Source organism: Salarias fasciatus, assembly GCF_902148845.1.
Source record: "Salarias fasciatus chromosome 7 unlocalized genomic scaffold, fSalaFa1.1 super_scaffold_4, whole genome shotgun sequence".
NCBI lineage: Eukaryota > Metazoa > Chordata > Actinopteri > Blenniiformes > Blenniidae > Salarias > Salarias fasciatus.
Genome location: NW_021941229.1, coordinates 10,785,280 through 10,799,188, shown reverse-complemented (window position 1 = coordinate 10,799,188; position 13,909 = coordinate 10,785,280). Strand labels below are relative to the sequence as shown.

At 39.1% G+C, this 13,909-nt stretch overlaps 1 protein-coding gene and 1 long non-coding RNA gene across 3 annotated transcripts; one reads left to right on the top strand and one right to left on the bottom strand.

The window, feature by feature from the left end:
* Positions 1 to 2,866: 2,866 nt before the first annotated feature.
* On the bottom strand, positions 2,867 to 8,971 carry LOC115383295 (uncharacterized). 2 transcript variants are annotated; one of them, XM_030085449.1, is made up of 7 exons: positions 8,239 to 8,971; positions 8,051 to 8,139; positions 6,486 to 6,622; positions 5,551 to 5,737; positions 4,854 to 4,963; positions 4,544 to 4,763; positions 2,867 to 3,325 (listed from the first exon to the last, which is right to left on the bottom strand). In XM_030085449.1, exons 1-7 carry the CDS (start codon positions 8,250 to 8,252, stop codon positions 3,207 to 3,209), a joined length of 876 nt encoding a protein of 291 aa, XP_029941309.1. In that variant the 5' UTR covers positions 8,253 to 8,971; the 3' UTR covers positions 2,867 to 3,206. The 2 variants fall into 2 exon arrangements, with proteins under 2 accessions (XP_029941309.1, XP_029941307.1); XM_030085447.1 differs by having other exon boundaries at positions 8,051 to 8,971.
* Positions 8,503 to 11,545, top strand: LOC115383296 (uncharacterized). The gene is made up of 6 exons (XR_003930663.1): positions 8,503 to 8,729; positions 8,992 to 9,078; positions 9,242 to 9,316; positions 9,440 to 9,511; positions 11,268 to 11,342; positions 11,475 to 11,545. It is a non-coding gene; the product is annotated as an uncharacterized LOC115383296 (long non-coding RNA).
* Positions 11,546 to 13,909: the final 2,364 nt, after the last annotated feature.

Genomic DNA, 13,909 nt, shown 5'->3' with positions numbered 1-13,909 from the left:
AGACAATATATACATATATTATACAAATGAAATATTTTAATAGCTTATGATGCTCCAATACTCCTCTGAAGCAATGTTCACACAGGTCTTCCTCCTCAGGTCAATTTTTTTTTTTTAATGTGGCCTTTATACAAAATGAACTCGAACTCCACTGTTAACAGCCTGCAGCCCTGATGTGACCCACATCAGCTCAAGAAGACGTAAAGAGATAAAAACAGATGATGTGGAGCAACAGTGTCAGTTGCAAAGTTGTGCAATCAGAGCCAATAAAATGAGGACGAAATGACAGAAAGAACAAGAGGATGAAAAAAAATTTAATGATGGTCTTTAGTCAGCGGTCTCTTTTCAGAAACTTTGTGTGCCTCTTTTGAAAAAAACATCAAATAGGTGTCTGATTTAGGAATGGCCTAGATCTGATCTGGGAAAAAAGGAAAAAAAGTTTCTGTGCTGTTCAGTCAGCCATAAAGACAAATTCTGATATGTGTCATTTTTGAGCAAAAAAGTTGGATTCAGGCCACGTTTGTCTGCACGACTAACTTTTGTTTTTAAAGCACTTTGACCTTTTATCTGCATCTATCTCCGAGAGTGGTTCTTATCTCACAGTCATTTCTTTCCTCTTCTATTTAGGCTCACATTTATTCCTTCCTTTCGCGGATCATATGAACTTTCTTCTGGTGGCCATTGTCGACGTACAGTAATTGTCTGGGCGGTCCGGCTCAGCACTTTTTGGAGCTATCTGATGCAGACTACAGATGGGAGAGCGGCCAGAGGCTGTGTGCACTTCACTTCGAGTGGGGGGGGGGGGCGGGGGAGTAGATTGGAACTCAGGGATCATCTATGTACCATCACTGATTGTCCCCGCTGGCAAACAGAGTATAATATTCTCATATATTAACGATCGTTGAGTCAGTGACTGAGGGAAAAAAAGAAGAAAAGAAAATAATTGAAAAAATCGTGTGGGGAACAGGGTTACCTTGGGGCGATGGGGTGGCTTACTTAGCGAGAGTGTAAATGATGCACACACAGCCAACACTATGCGGCACTGGAGTTTCACTTGCTTTCACAATACAAGAACACATTTATTTGTGAGACTTCATGCTGTTTTTGTTTCACATCATGTATGACACCACCCCCACTCCACGCAGCAAAAAGACATTTCATTAGCAGATCAAGCAGCAAACAAAACATCCACAGTGTTTGTGTACGACAATTACAATGCAATGGTTTCACATAAATATAGTTTTTATTGAACAAATGCATGTATTAATTCCCTTTATACATTATTCAGAAGTAAAGAGCTAAAGAGCTGTTTGAACAAATTAAACAGTGTTTTGCTTTAAAACTGCAATGCATTATATAATGCTAACTGAATTATACAGGACAACACTTGTATAGCTTGTGTTACCAGATCATTTTTTTTCCCAGGAGATGGCCCTATTTTATCAGGTTAGAGCAACAGCCTGAGATCGAAGATTCACGGGTTTGAATTTCACGATCGTCAGGTAAAATTGTGGATCTTTGAGCAAGGCATTGGAACCCCAGTGGCTTCCCGGTGACAGATCATTAGTGTGTGATTAGGCTTAAATGCAAATAAATAAATTCCTTAAGGGGATCAAAGTATGCTTTCTTCTAAGCAATAATGTATTCATAGCAGTTGCAACAAATGCATTATGTTGCTTTTACTGGCATGTCACCAGCTGTCAAAGGCAGTGTTCTGTCTGCGTCCATTATTCTGTGTTTTGTGTGTGTGTGTGTGTGTGAGAGAGAGAGAGAGAGAGAGACATAGAGACTGATTTCTATAAATAAAAAATGAATCCAAATAGGATCAGTAGTAGCACAGCCACAGATATGTTTTGTTCTGTCAGTATGTTGTTATTAGTACTGTGAGTTTTGACTTGGCAGGAGAGCTTGTTTTTCTTTTGTTCTGTGCTGTATAGTGTTCTGTTAAATATTTGTAGCTGACTGTCTGTGCAGTCTTTGAGCTGAGTTTTTAGTTTAGACTCGGCAGAAACGGGTTACAGGTTCCCGGCCTTTCACCCTTACGCAAAGAAAATATATTTCAGAATATATGTAATTCCAATATATTGGAATTTTTAATGTTCTGATTTATTGGTTAATTGAATAGATTTAATAAAGCTAATATCTGTCTTGGCAGTGCCATCTGATTCTGAATCATAATTGTCAAAAAAAACAAGCAATATTTGCATCTTAAAATTATATTGTAAATATATGGAATTATGTATGCATTAATATATTACAATATATTGGAAAATACATAAGGGATTGCCGCTTTCCATATATTGAAAAATATATGAAAATATATTTTCTTTTATATTAGAATATATGTAATAATATATTTAATACACTCCATAACATATATGGATGAATATATTTATTTGCATATTTAAATGTATGTAATAATATATTTAATACACTCCATAACATATGGATGAATCAATCTCTCTCTCGTGATCTGTCATCTGACAGGTCCGGCATCACTCAGTACTCTCCAGTCATATCTCCTCTGCTCCATGCTCTTCATTTGTTGGTAGCTCCTTCCTTGTTGTATGTCGTCCAGCACCATGGCTCTGTTCCTGCCCCTCGGTCTCCTCCCTTCGAATCTTCCTTCGATGGTATCGCGCAGCAGCCCTTCACTTCTCAGGATGTGCCCAATCCATCTCGCCTTCCTCCTCCAGATGGACTGAATTAGAATTGGTTGTTCATTAACTCTGCTCAACACTTCATTTGTTACTCTTTCCATCCAGCTGAAATTTTAGATTGTAACATGTATGTGTATATATGTATAAGATAAAAAAAAATGTACATTTAGATCAGATTTAAGATTTAAACAAAAGATGCAGACCAATGAGTGTTCAAACATCTTTAATTGTGTTTTAGATATAAAACATGCTTGACTGTCTACCAACATTAGTCATAGCAATTAAGTCCCTTAACAGAAAGGTTGGCCATGGATGGCAACTATCACCCACCTACAATGCAAGATTTAAATCCCTCCTCAGAAAGTTCAAAACTAAAGCTAGCTTTGCATTGGTAAAAACAAATAAAGACACCTAACACTGAATGTGTGAGTAACAAAACACGATACAAAAACAAATTTAAATAGAATTTAGTCATTACATGACATCAACAATATCCAAACAAGGAAAAGAACAAAAAGAACCAAAAGTATAAAACTTTTTGGTATCCTATTTAACATTTGACATGTTTTTTTGCTTCACTTGGTGCCTTAACTCACAAATCCTTGTGTTGATTGATTTTCTTAAATCAGATAGCTTGGTCCCTGGGTGATGGTTCACCACAGCATCTGTGAGGGATAAAAATAACAAAAATAAGACATTTTGTATAGACAGTTTTAACAATTTTTATTACACTATACAGTATCTGCATTACCTGTAAATCATAAGCTGGCTTGGTGAATGATGGGGGAATGCAAATAGTGAAAAAATTGCCCTGAGGGTGGTGGCTAGAGGCAGGTCACCAATTTAACATTGGGGTCTCTGAGTAGTGCTTCACTGGTAAATATCATGAAGACATGAAATACTTGATAAATAAAAATTGAAAAATAAATCCCCTAGTCCTGCATCAAGATTATGTTGAGGCAATTGCGAAACACGACCATGTGGGTCACTGCTTGTTTTCAAACTCAATAGAAATGTGTATTTACTGAATTTTATTTAGTCATAAGCCAATTGAACATAGCCCTAGCTCGGTGCTGTTTACTGTTAGAAAATGACTGTAGTCTTTCGAATTGCAGTTTGTAGCTTGTTTGCTGTTAGACCCCTTTTAGAAATAGATTAAAGCAGAACTATGCAACTTTTTTACCTCCATAAATGTGTTTCAGAATCCCTGTGGGGGTAAACAAAGACTTGTCACAGTGATTCGCCTGTCCCTTCACTCCCCCCGGGGTCTGTGTCCTGAAAACAGCGCTTGCAGTTTCAGAGGAGCGACCCGACTACATCTCGCGAGAACAAACCTGCTTTACGGCGCTCATACGGGATTACAAGTATAAAAGCTGTTGGAGTGCGATATCTGTCATTGTGTTGCAATCGACGATCTTTGCATGATGTGTTGATTGGTTCTAATTTCCGTTTGGTAACTGAAAAATAAAGAGGAGTGGCACCTCCTCTGGTAGAGGTGAGCGCGAGTGAGTTCGCTGCACTGAGCTGAAAGCATCTCCGAGTGTGTTTGTTTTCCAATAAGTTTGAGTGCGCGAGGCACAGCAACACCACTCTCAGGTGCTCACGGATGGTAGAACTAAAAAGAAAAAAAAAACTTTGTCTAACAAGCGGAAAAAAAGGAAACGGGAGTAGGACACTCTCTGCGGTTTGGGGGGGTGGGGGGGGGGGGGGGGGGGGGGGGGGGGATGATTTCACCGATTTTGTTTGGAGCTGCATTTTTCGCTGTGGTTCACGACAATGCGGATGCATTTTCTAGCTATGGGAGATGCCTACTTGATACAACAGATGAATAAAAGAAAACATGCCATCAACTCTTGAAAAAAAAAAATCATTGGCTGTTTTACCAAGTAAAGCCTGCAGTTTCTTCCCATCGAGAGCCTGTCGCCGCTCTGCAGTAGGATCGATTTTGTTGAGCCCCCCGGTCAGGTTAGATTTGAGGAGAACATCAACACTGAAGAGGCCCATCAGCAGCACTCGTGCCATCCCATTAGCTGTAGGTTGTGCTCTTGCAGTCTCCCAACAATGAGCCGAGACAGTGGTAGTGCCATCATTCCCCAATTTCACCTAATTGGAAAAAAAGAACAAATAAAGTCACTGAAAAGCTGCTACTCTATCTTTCTAATTTCTGCTTAAAATCTGCCAATTACAACTCACTTCTGAAGGTTTGCAAGGTGTAGTTTCACCTTCACCTTCGACCTGACGGAGGTCCATGGGAGAACGGTTTGCGAGAACGTTTTTCATTTCCATCAACAAAGTTGGAATTTCTGGAAAACAATTTGAATTAAAAAAAAAAAAAATTGAACTGGCTACAAAACTATACAGGTGTGAACCATGGTGGCAAGATTTATTGATTGTTCTTTATTTCATTCATTTGTAAAATAAATAAAAATGCTTTAAGTAAATACATTCTCCAACTGGAATGAAAGGGAGCAGAAAGTAGACAACTCTTAACACATGCTGAATAGTTCTGGTTGATATTTATTTGGCTCACAAGGCAGATGAATTTTACAGATCTTCACATTTAAAAGATACAGTCTACCTATTACCCATTCAACCCATTGTGGGAAGGAAAGCTTATCTCTTATCAAATTAGGATAAGACTAGGATTGGGAAATTGTTGGCAGCCACCAGAGCTTTATCTGCCAATTCAACACCTACTATACCACAAAACAGGCGGACAAACTCTTAAAATAATGGACAAACACCAGACTGTATCTGACAAAGTGAGATTCAAGACAAACCAATTTCCTCTGAATGCATTAATTTGTTTTATCTCAAATTAAGTGCACGTCTGAATTCAATTTAAAACAAAGAAGCAGTCATTATTATTTATTCTACAATAGATCCTTACCTTTAACTACCATGTTGCGCAGTCTGGTGTTTTCCTTCTGCAAAGCCCTGACCTGGTTCTGAAGCACTCTGATTTGGTCAGCGTTTTCCATGCTTGATGATTCCCCTGGATTCTGGACTGGTCGAAGTTGGTTGTCCTCAGAAAGAATTTCTTCATCAGCCCGTCTCTGAGCTGCAAGTTTGGGTTTCTTTCACAGAGTACAGATATTTACACTTTCAGTGATGGATAAACCACTGGACTTGACAAATATTCCTGATGTCAGTTTAAAGCTCGTGTCCGGAGTTTCCGTTCGTTTCCAACATATGTATCATTTTTCAACAGAGCTTAAATGTGTCAGTCTGGTTCGATACTACAATATAATATTAGCGTAAAGCAATATAAAAATTTATTTATGAGCCCTGCCTTCGCCTCATAGACCCCCATGTTATCCGAAAAAGCGCCGGTGAGCGTCAGCCAATAGAATGCGAGCTTCCGCATTCTCGTGCTGTCAGTCAACATGTGCACGCAGCCAGAGAGCACGGCCACTCACCCAGGCAGAGGAGAGTTAGCAACGCAGCAGCCGGCCCGCTTACCTCGGATATATCCACTGTCTGCTGAACATCCTCCGTAAACAGCTAAACATGGAGGATGCTGTAGGACTCAGAGGCTCTCATTTTCACCCGACAGATAATTCGCGTGCATGATTAAAGGGGCGTGGCTTGGTCGCTCATGAAAGCAGAGGGAGGGTGGAAAAAACCTCTCTCTTTCAAAACTCCGGACACAAGCTTTAATCCCTTAATGTTCTAAAAGAAAATCATCAAACAAAACTCTGATATCTGTAGTGTGGTGTAGCTCCATAAACAAAATGTACTTCAGTTCTAAGTAATGTACACCAAAACTAATACTTGTCTAAAAGATAACACAATATCACCACCTACTTTGTACTGTACAGTTACCTTTTTTGGAATTGGTGCTGTTTCCTCATCATCTTCTTCATGGAAAAGACGTTTAGGTTTCCTGGGTCTCTTGTCATGTTTTGGCTTGTCCACTTTTAAAAGTTCCCGCTCGGCAGACCTCAGTGTAGACTCTTTTTCTACATTGATGCAGGAAGATAAAATAAATACCTTAAGAAGCTGTCAACACAGTGTACTTGACAGCTTAAACAATAATCTGAAAATTAAAAACATCCCATTGATTTCTTAAAAAAAAATAAAGCCCTGTAAATTCAGCTAATGTTCAGCTATACAGTGATTCTCAAATTTTAAATTGTTTTTATATTAAAATGTGAATATATGGGGCTGTGTTATCATATCTCATTCCATTTTGGTGTTTTTCACAGTAAAGATCAGGGGTGTCAAACTCATTTTAGTCCAGGGGCAACATAAAGCCCAATAATGTGATGTCAAGTGGGCCCCACCAGTAAAATGACAGCATCATAACCTACAAATCACCACAACTCCAACGTTTCCATTGTGTTTTAGTTCAAGAGAGTATATTCAAAATTCTTCACATTTAATAAAGTATCTTTTTACAAAACATCATGAACACCCAGATATTTCTGAAGAAAATTAAGTTCCATTTCAACAGTATTATGCCTCAGTTGACTCATTACATGTGCACTGCAACTGCCAGATCACAGTTTATCTACAAAAACACCAGTCAGTTAGTCACAGATATCTGGAGCTGAACAATCTAGTATTTCACTTTATAATCAAAACAACTTGTCAAGGTTAAGAAATTATTTAAAATTTACAGTTTTACAACTTGACAGTTCAGGCCTTCTCTATAATTTTTATCCTTTGTAAAGTCGTCCCGTGGACCGAAATGGACCATCTGGTGGGCCGGTTTTGGCCCACTTGTCGCATGTTTCTCACCCCTTGTAAAAATAATCGGAGTAAATGAGCCAACGTAGTGACGTGATCATGTACACCGACGTTCCAACTGCACACTAACTATACGTTCTCCATACTTCCGAGTCCCGTGTATATGTTAATGGGTCCAAACAGCTCTGGGTCCAAACAGAAACCGCAGCCTGTGCGCCACGAAACACAACCCGACTCTCAGCTAATTAGTTCCACTTGACCGGACCTTTTCCTCCCAGTCGCTCGCGCCCCCCTGTTTATGCCTTTACCCCGCCTGGAGGAGAGCGCGCGCCCCACTATTTGAGAAAAACTGAGCTAACATAACCTAATCAGGGTTTCCGTCAGACCTTTTCAGTCCAGGCGCCCCGCCCGCGCTAAATTCTGCAGCACCCGGACAACGAGAGGGGAAAAAAAGCTGCGCTCTGTGTCCCAGCAGCTACTCCACGCGTGTGCTCTCTCTCTCTCCCTCTCCCCCTAGCTCAGACGGCCCAAAGCCTCATGCTAGCGCTAGCCGCCGCTAGCACCGACACCTCCCCCCCCCAAACGTTTTTCCTGTAGGAAACACTGCTGGTGTATGAGTTGCTAACACAATTAACGCTACCTTTTTAATATTCAAATTAATATCACATTCGGTGTTAAAATTAAGAGCAGGAACTTACCTGCTAGCTGCAGCACCACTGCCGGCTCAACTTGCCAACCATTAGCAGGCTTCTTGCCGTTAGCAACTCGACACTCCACGAGATATGTTCTGGAAGTATCCGTGGGGTCAAAGTCAATGATCCAGTTTGTCGGTACAATGCTGACAGCATCTTTGTCGGGTCCTTCTGCCCAAGAAACAAGAGCGTACCGAAACTTGGACATGATAGTTCACAAAGTCGATCCGTCTGCGTCTCCTCATCCGTCTCCTCTTTTCGCGGTTACTGTCCTGTGATTGGATAACATCTCTGTGCTGTGATTGGCTAGTTCGTCCAGTAACGTCAGTGGCGGGCCACTGTTCTGGGTTGCCCGCGAGTGCCTGTTACTAAGGAAAATGGACAGATTAAAAAGAAAATATATTCTCCCGGGTTCTGATAAAGTGGAGATTCCAGCAAGAACAAAACGATGGAAAAAAAGGTCAGTGTTTTGTTTTATTCTAACTGACTGTAAACAATGCTGCTGTGATTCTGCATTAGCAGTAGCTAAATGACAGCTAGCTAATGTTGCTATCAACCTCCCGTTACACTGAAAAAAATCCTGGTGAGAACCCTGTATACATGTATTAACAAGCTATTTTGTTTATTTGTTCTTAATCACAGGAAAGCATTGACTGAGGAGATTTGTCCATTAATCCAAGATTTGGTCAGTATTGTCTCACGTGGAACATTTTTTTCTGTTATTTTAGCAGACAAATTCATTTATTAAAATGGATTTTATCAAAATGTTATTCAAAAATATTCAGAAAGTAGTATCAAAATATTGGTAGTTGTGTCAAAACATCTTGAAGGATTACCAGCCCTGGTTTTCTAATTTTTAATTTCTTTTTATTCTGGAAAATAGTATTGAATATGTTGTCTTTGCTAAATGTGAATGCTATACATATTTTTTTTATTACCATTTTTAGCCAGGAACTAATGACAGTCCTGTGGTCTGGAGCCCCCTAAGTGGACTATCTTCACAAAATCAATCCAGAGTGACAGAAGAAGTTGTTGTAAGTTTCATTTTAAATTCTTGTTGCTACAATAGTAAAGATAAACTGTGACCAGTAATAGTTAAATTATGTGTTGCTTGTATGTTAATGTGTCTTATTAATATCTTACTGGATGAACTTTAATAAGTTCAGTTAGGATATTGATATTGTTCTCATATAACAGACCCTGAATCCTAATTCCCCTGACCATGACTCTGACGATTGTTCTGAAGATCCAACTGATGTCAGCCACACTGTTGTAAGTATAGTGTATTTTTCTCTTAAAAATATCTTAAAAACTGAAAAAATCAGTGTTCACAAAACATGCAAGTTTGGTTTCGTAGACTATGTCTGGGTATTTATTTTGTAATCTGTTCTTTAGATGGCTGATGACGATTTTGAGTGTTGGACTCCTGTAAGCGAGCAGCAAAGTTTGTTCGGAGCAGAAGATTCTGTAAGTTTCTGACAAATGTATATAGCCCCAGTCTTTTGTGTTTTTGTTGTTTTACTGAAATATGGAAGCCCATTTCCGCCACTTGAAAAAAACAAACACATGTCATTATTATGAGATAACAAGTCAGAATTTTGAGATAGGAAGTCATAATTATGAGATATTAAGTCGAAATGATGAGATAGTAAGTCATAATTATGAGATACTAAGTGGAAATTATGAGATAGTAAGTCGAAATTATGAGATACTAAGTTGAAATTATGAGATAGTAAGTCATAATTATGAGATAACATCTGCGCATGCGCTCCATCACAGCAGCTTCCTGTATGAAGATTGTAGATTGAGATCTGAGTAGTGAGTATCTGGGTCTGAGTATTTGATCTGAGTCTGAGTACTGAGGTCTGAGTACTATTGAGATCTGAGTACTAAAAGTGAAAAATCTAAGCTACTGAGGGGCTGCTCCCGAAAACATCTAGTCATCCGTGTTTTTTCAAAAGAAGCCGAAGTCCATTTATGTTCAGAACATATTTATTTTACACATAATTATATTGTCCATAACTTGTGTGCAAAACCAGAAACAAACGGCTGAAAGTGAGGCCACGAAACAGCGGTCAAAAAAGTGTGTAGCTCTCTCAGTAAGCTGTGTACCTGACAGGTAATAATCAGCACTCCTTTAAAAGTCATGCGTGACTTATTGTCTGTATGCGCCACCTACTGTGGAGACCAGGTACAACACTCTCTAATAAAGATCTGTCGCGTTGGGTTGTGAACTGCCTGTCTACAAAAATCAACAGCTGTTGGTAGTGACCACAGGTTTCCAGATGCAGTTGAAGTTGCCACCTCAGCCATATTATAGTTTTATCCTTTCCAACTCAGAACTGCTTCTTGCTGAAATTCCAGGGTATGTTTGCATCTATAATACCATTTGAATCAGCAAGCACATCAAGTACTTAATTTATTTCAGCCATAAATGTTCTAGTTCTCAATGTACTGACAATCTTCTGTGTTCATTTGAAATGCAGAGGTCACCCAACAAAGACAAGCTACTTTTGACTTGTGCAAAAGTATCTCACAATGACTTACTATCTCATAATTTCGACTTAATATTTCATAATTTTGGCTTACTATCTCATAATTATGACTTACTATCTCATAATAATGACATACCATGTGCGTGTTTTCCTTTTTCAAGTGGCGGAAATGGGCTTCCATACTGAAACATGTTAAAAACGGTAAGGTAATGAATCACTTTTTGCTCTTACACAACAGAAACTGAGTCATAACTCCTCTAACCATGACCCTGACAGTTGCTCTACAGATGCACCAAAATGATAGCCAAATGGTTTAATTTGCAACATATTAACACATTCATTCTGTAACTTCCGCATGGAAGTTAATTGCCACATCACACAGAAGGAAATATTGAAAGCCACAATGCAATTGTTTTACAACTGCAGCTGTTGCATCAAATGGTAGCCCTGCGATGGGCTGGTGATCTGTATAAGGTGTACCCTGCCTTACGGCTGGATGGAGAATTTCAGATATATTTCTCTGTAATGCAGCAGCACATATGTGATATATTCGGAAAACACGTGACTTCCAATAGAATTTCAGGTTTAAATAAAGCTGAACTGCATAGCAGTGATGATCCCACTAACTGAACAAGTTAAATTGTATTCAGCATTAACCTTAACCATGGATTGCATGACTGAATTAGTCATTTTATTAATTTTTTTTCTTGATTTTGCTTATTTTCTAGAGGACAGCTGATGAGCTCTCTGAAGCTTGGAGCCCTCTCAGTGGACCACAGTGTCTTTCAGGAGAAGAAGTTTCTGTACGTAGTAGTTACAATGCATGCTTCAGTATAAACAAAGAATAAGCTTTTTTTGTGGACATATGTTTGATAAAGTGAAGTGGTTTCATTTGAAAAAATAGTGAAGTCATAATCATTGTGCTCACAAAACAGAACTCGATGGGTCATGATAATTCTGAACACACCATTGGAAACTTCTCTGAAGACACTCATGATGTTCATCACACCACTGTAAGTATAAAGAAAGTATATGAATAACTTTGTTTAGTATTTGGTTGGAGAATCACTGTTTTATTGCAACACCTTGAGTTTTGCAAATACAATTTTGTCATTGGATACTTTTTACTGTTGAAAAGCACTAAAAATTATGTCCCCCCAACTTCAAGAACTTGATAGACTGCTGGTGTTCCATATTAGAAAATGATTCCCAATAAAAATCCTAACCTCAAAAGGTGCAGTTTGTCATGCATCATGGCCAGGGGAATTGTCGCAGATGGGAAATTTGTCATGTCAGCCAGAAAAAAAAAATAAATAAAATGTATACTTTGGGTAAATGGGTCATTTAATTATTCAGTTTGACTTATTAAAGATCAAAAAAGGGTACAGTACTCAGAATGAATCCAAATTAATCATAATTGGACATTCTGCATCATTGTCATTGTCCCACTTAACAGGGTAATGACAATATATCCAGATTTTTCAAAAGCTAATTGATTATTTGTTCTTGTATGTCTTAAAAAGACATGAAGTTCTTATGATATTTTGCTTCAAATGTTGTAAAATCTATTTCTTTGCAAAATGTCTCTGAGGATATAGGTGTCACATTTTTATGTCCATGTTTAATGACTTTCTATTCTTTTACTTTTTCGTTTTTTTTTTTGTGTCATTTTCTGATACTTTCTGACCAGATTCTGAACAAAACTGACTGTCTTTTCAGAGCCTACATGCAGACGATGCTGAATTTACACCCATATACCCTGGATCCCCACTCTTGTTTGAGGATGAGTCTTCCTCAGAGTGTGATCTTCAATTCAGTGCTCTGCCAAACTTGAGTCCAGCATCACGGTCAAGTAACTTAAGTTCTGATAAGGTGGACAACAGTGTTTGTATAGATGTGTCTGAATCAAAGCAGTCTCTTCGTGACTCAAACTCCAGCCTTAGCAGTGGAGAACAATTTTCCCTCATGCATGAAGACAGTATGGAGGAGTCGGTAAATGAGCAATCATATTTGGGAGATGTCCATGATGAAAACTTTGCTCAGGTAGACGAAGAGTCACTTTACACTGGCTCACGGCTGACCAAAGCACAGAGTTTTTTACTTATACTGTCATTTGTTTTGAGACATGGGCTCACAGGTGTGGCCCTCTCTGATCTTCTCGATTTGATTAATATTCACTGTCCAGAAAACACGCTGTCATCCTCCAAGCATCTGTTCTTAAAAGAACTTAAGCCAATACAAGGTCACTTGCAATGTCACATTTACTGTCCAAATTGTGAATATTACATTGGTGACGAAGTTAGTGAAGGGCAGTGTGTTGTGTGCAGCACGAAGTGGGATAAAAACAGCTCACTGAAGAATGGAAATTTCTTTATATACTTACCAATACAAACACAGCTCAAATGCCTTCTTCAAAGAGAAGATATTGCAGCTTGCCTCAAGTCAGGAAATGGAGACTGTACCTCAGAACATTATGATGACATACATAGTGGTAAAATGTACCATAAACTGAGCAGAAACGGAGGCCCGCTTGATTGTCTGCATGGATATTCCTTAACACTCAACTGTGATGGAGTACCTGTATTTAAATCATCACTGTACAGTATTTGGCCATTACAAGGGACTGTAAATGAGCTTCCTTATCCCATACGCAAACAAAATGTTTTACTTTTTGGCTTGTGGTTTGGTAGCAAAAAGCCAAATGTGAACACATTTTTAAAACCATTCACTCTAGAGTGTCAGAAGTTGTCCACTGTAGGTTTCAAGTTGAAAATAAATGGCATTTTGGAACATTGCAGAGTTGTGACAGCTCTAATGATGTGTGATTCAGTTGCCAGGCCCATCCTACAGAACATGACCCAGTTTAATGGCCAGTACGGATGCAGCCTCTGTCTGCATCCTGGTGAACAAGTTCAAAAGGGAAATGGTACTGTTAGAGCATACCCATACAAAGATGTTCCAAAAAGGGACCACACTTCAACTGTAAACGATGCCAGGGAGGCTCTGCGTACCACAAAATCGGTGAGGGGTGTTAAAGGGCCTACATGTCTTATAAACATTCCACACTTTGACGTCATAGATAGCATGCCTCCAGACCATATGCATAATGTACACCTTGGTCTGGTTCGGCAGTTGGCAAGCATGTGGCTGGACAGTGAAAACCACGAGAAACCATATTATATTGGGAACAGAGTGGCAGAGCTTGATGAACAGCTACTACTGATTAAGCCTCCTTGCAATGTAACAAGAGTGCCTCGATCTCTTCAGCAGAGGAGGTTTTGGAAGGCCAGTGAATGGCAGAACTGGTTGCTGTTTTACAGCATCTTTGTTCTGAAAGGAATTCTGCCCCAGGTCTTTTACCAGCACTGGT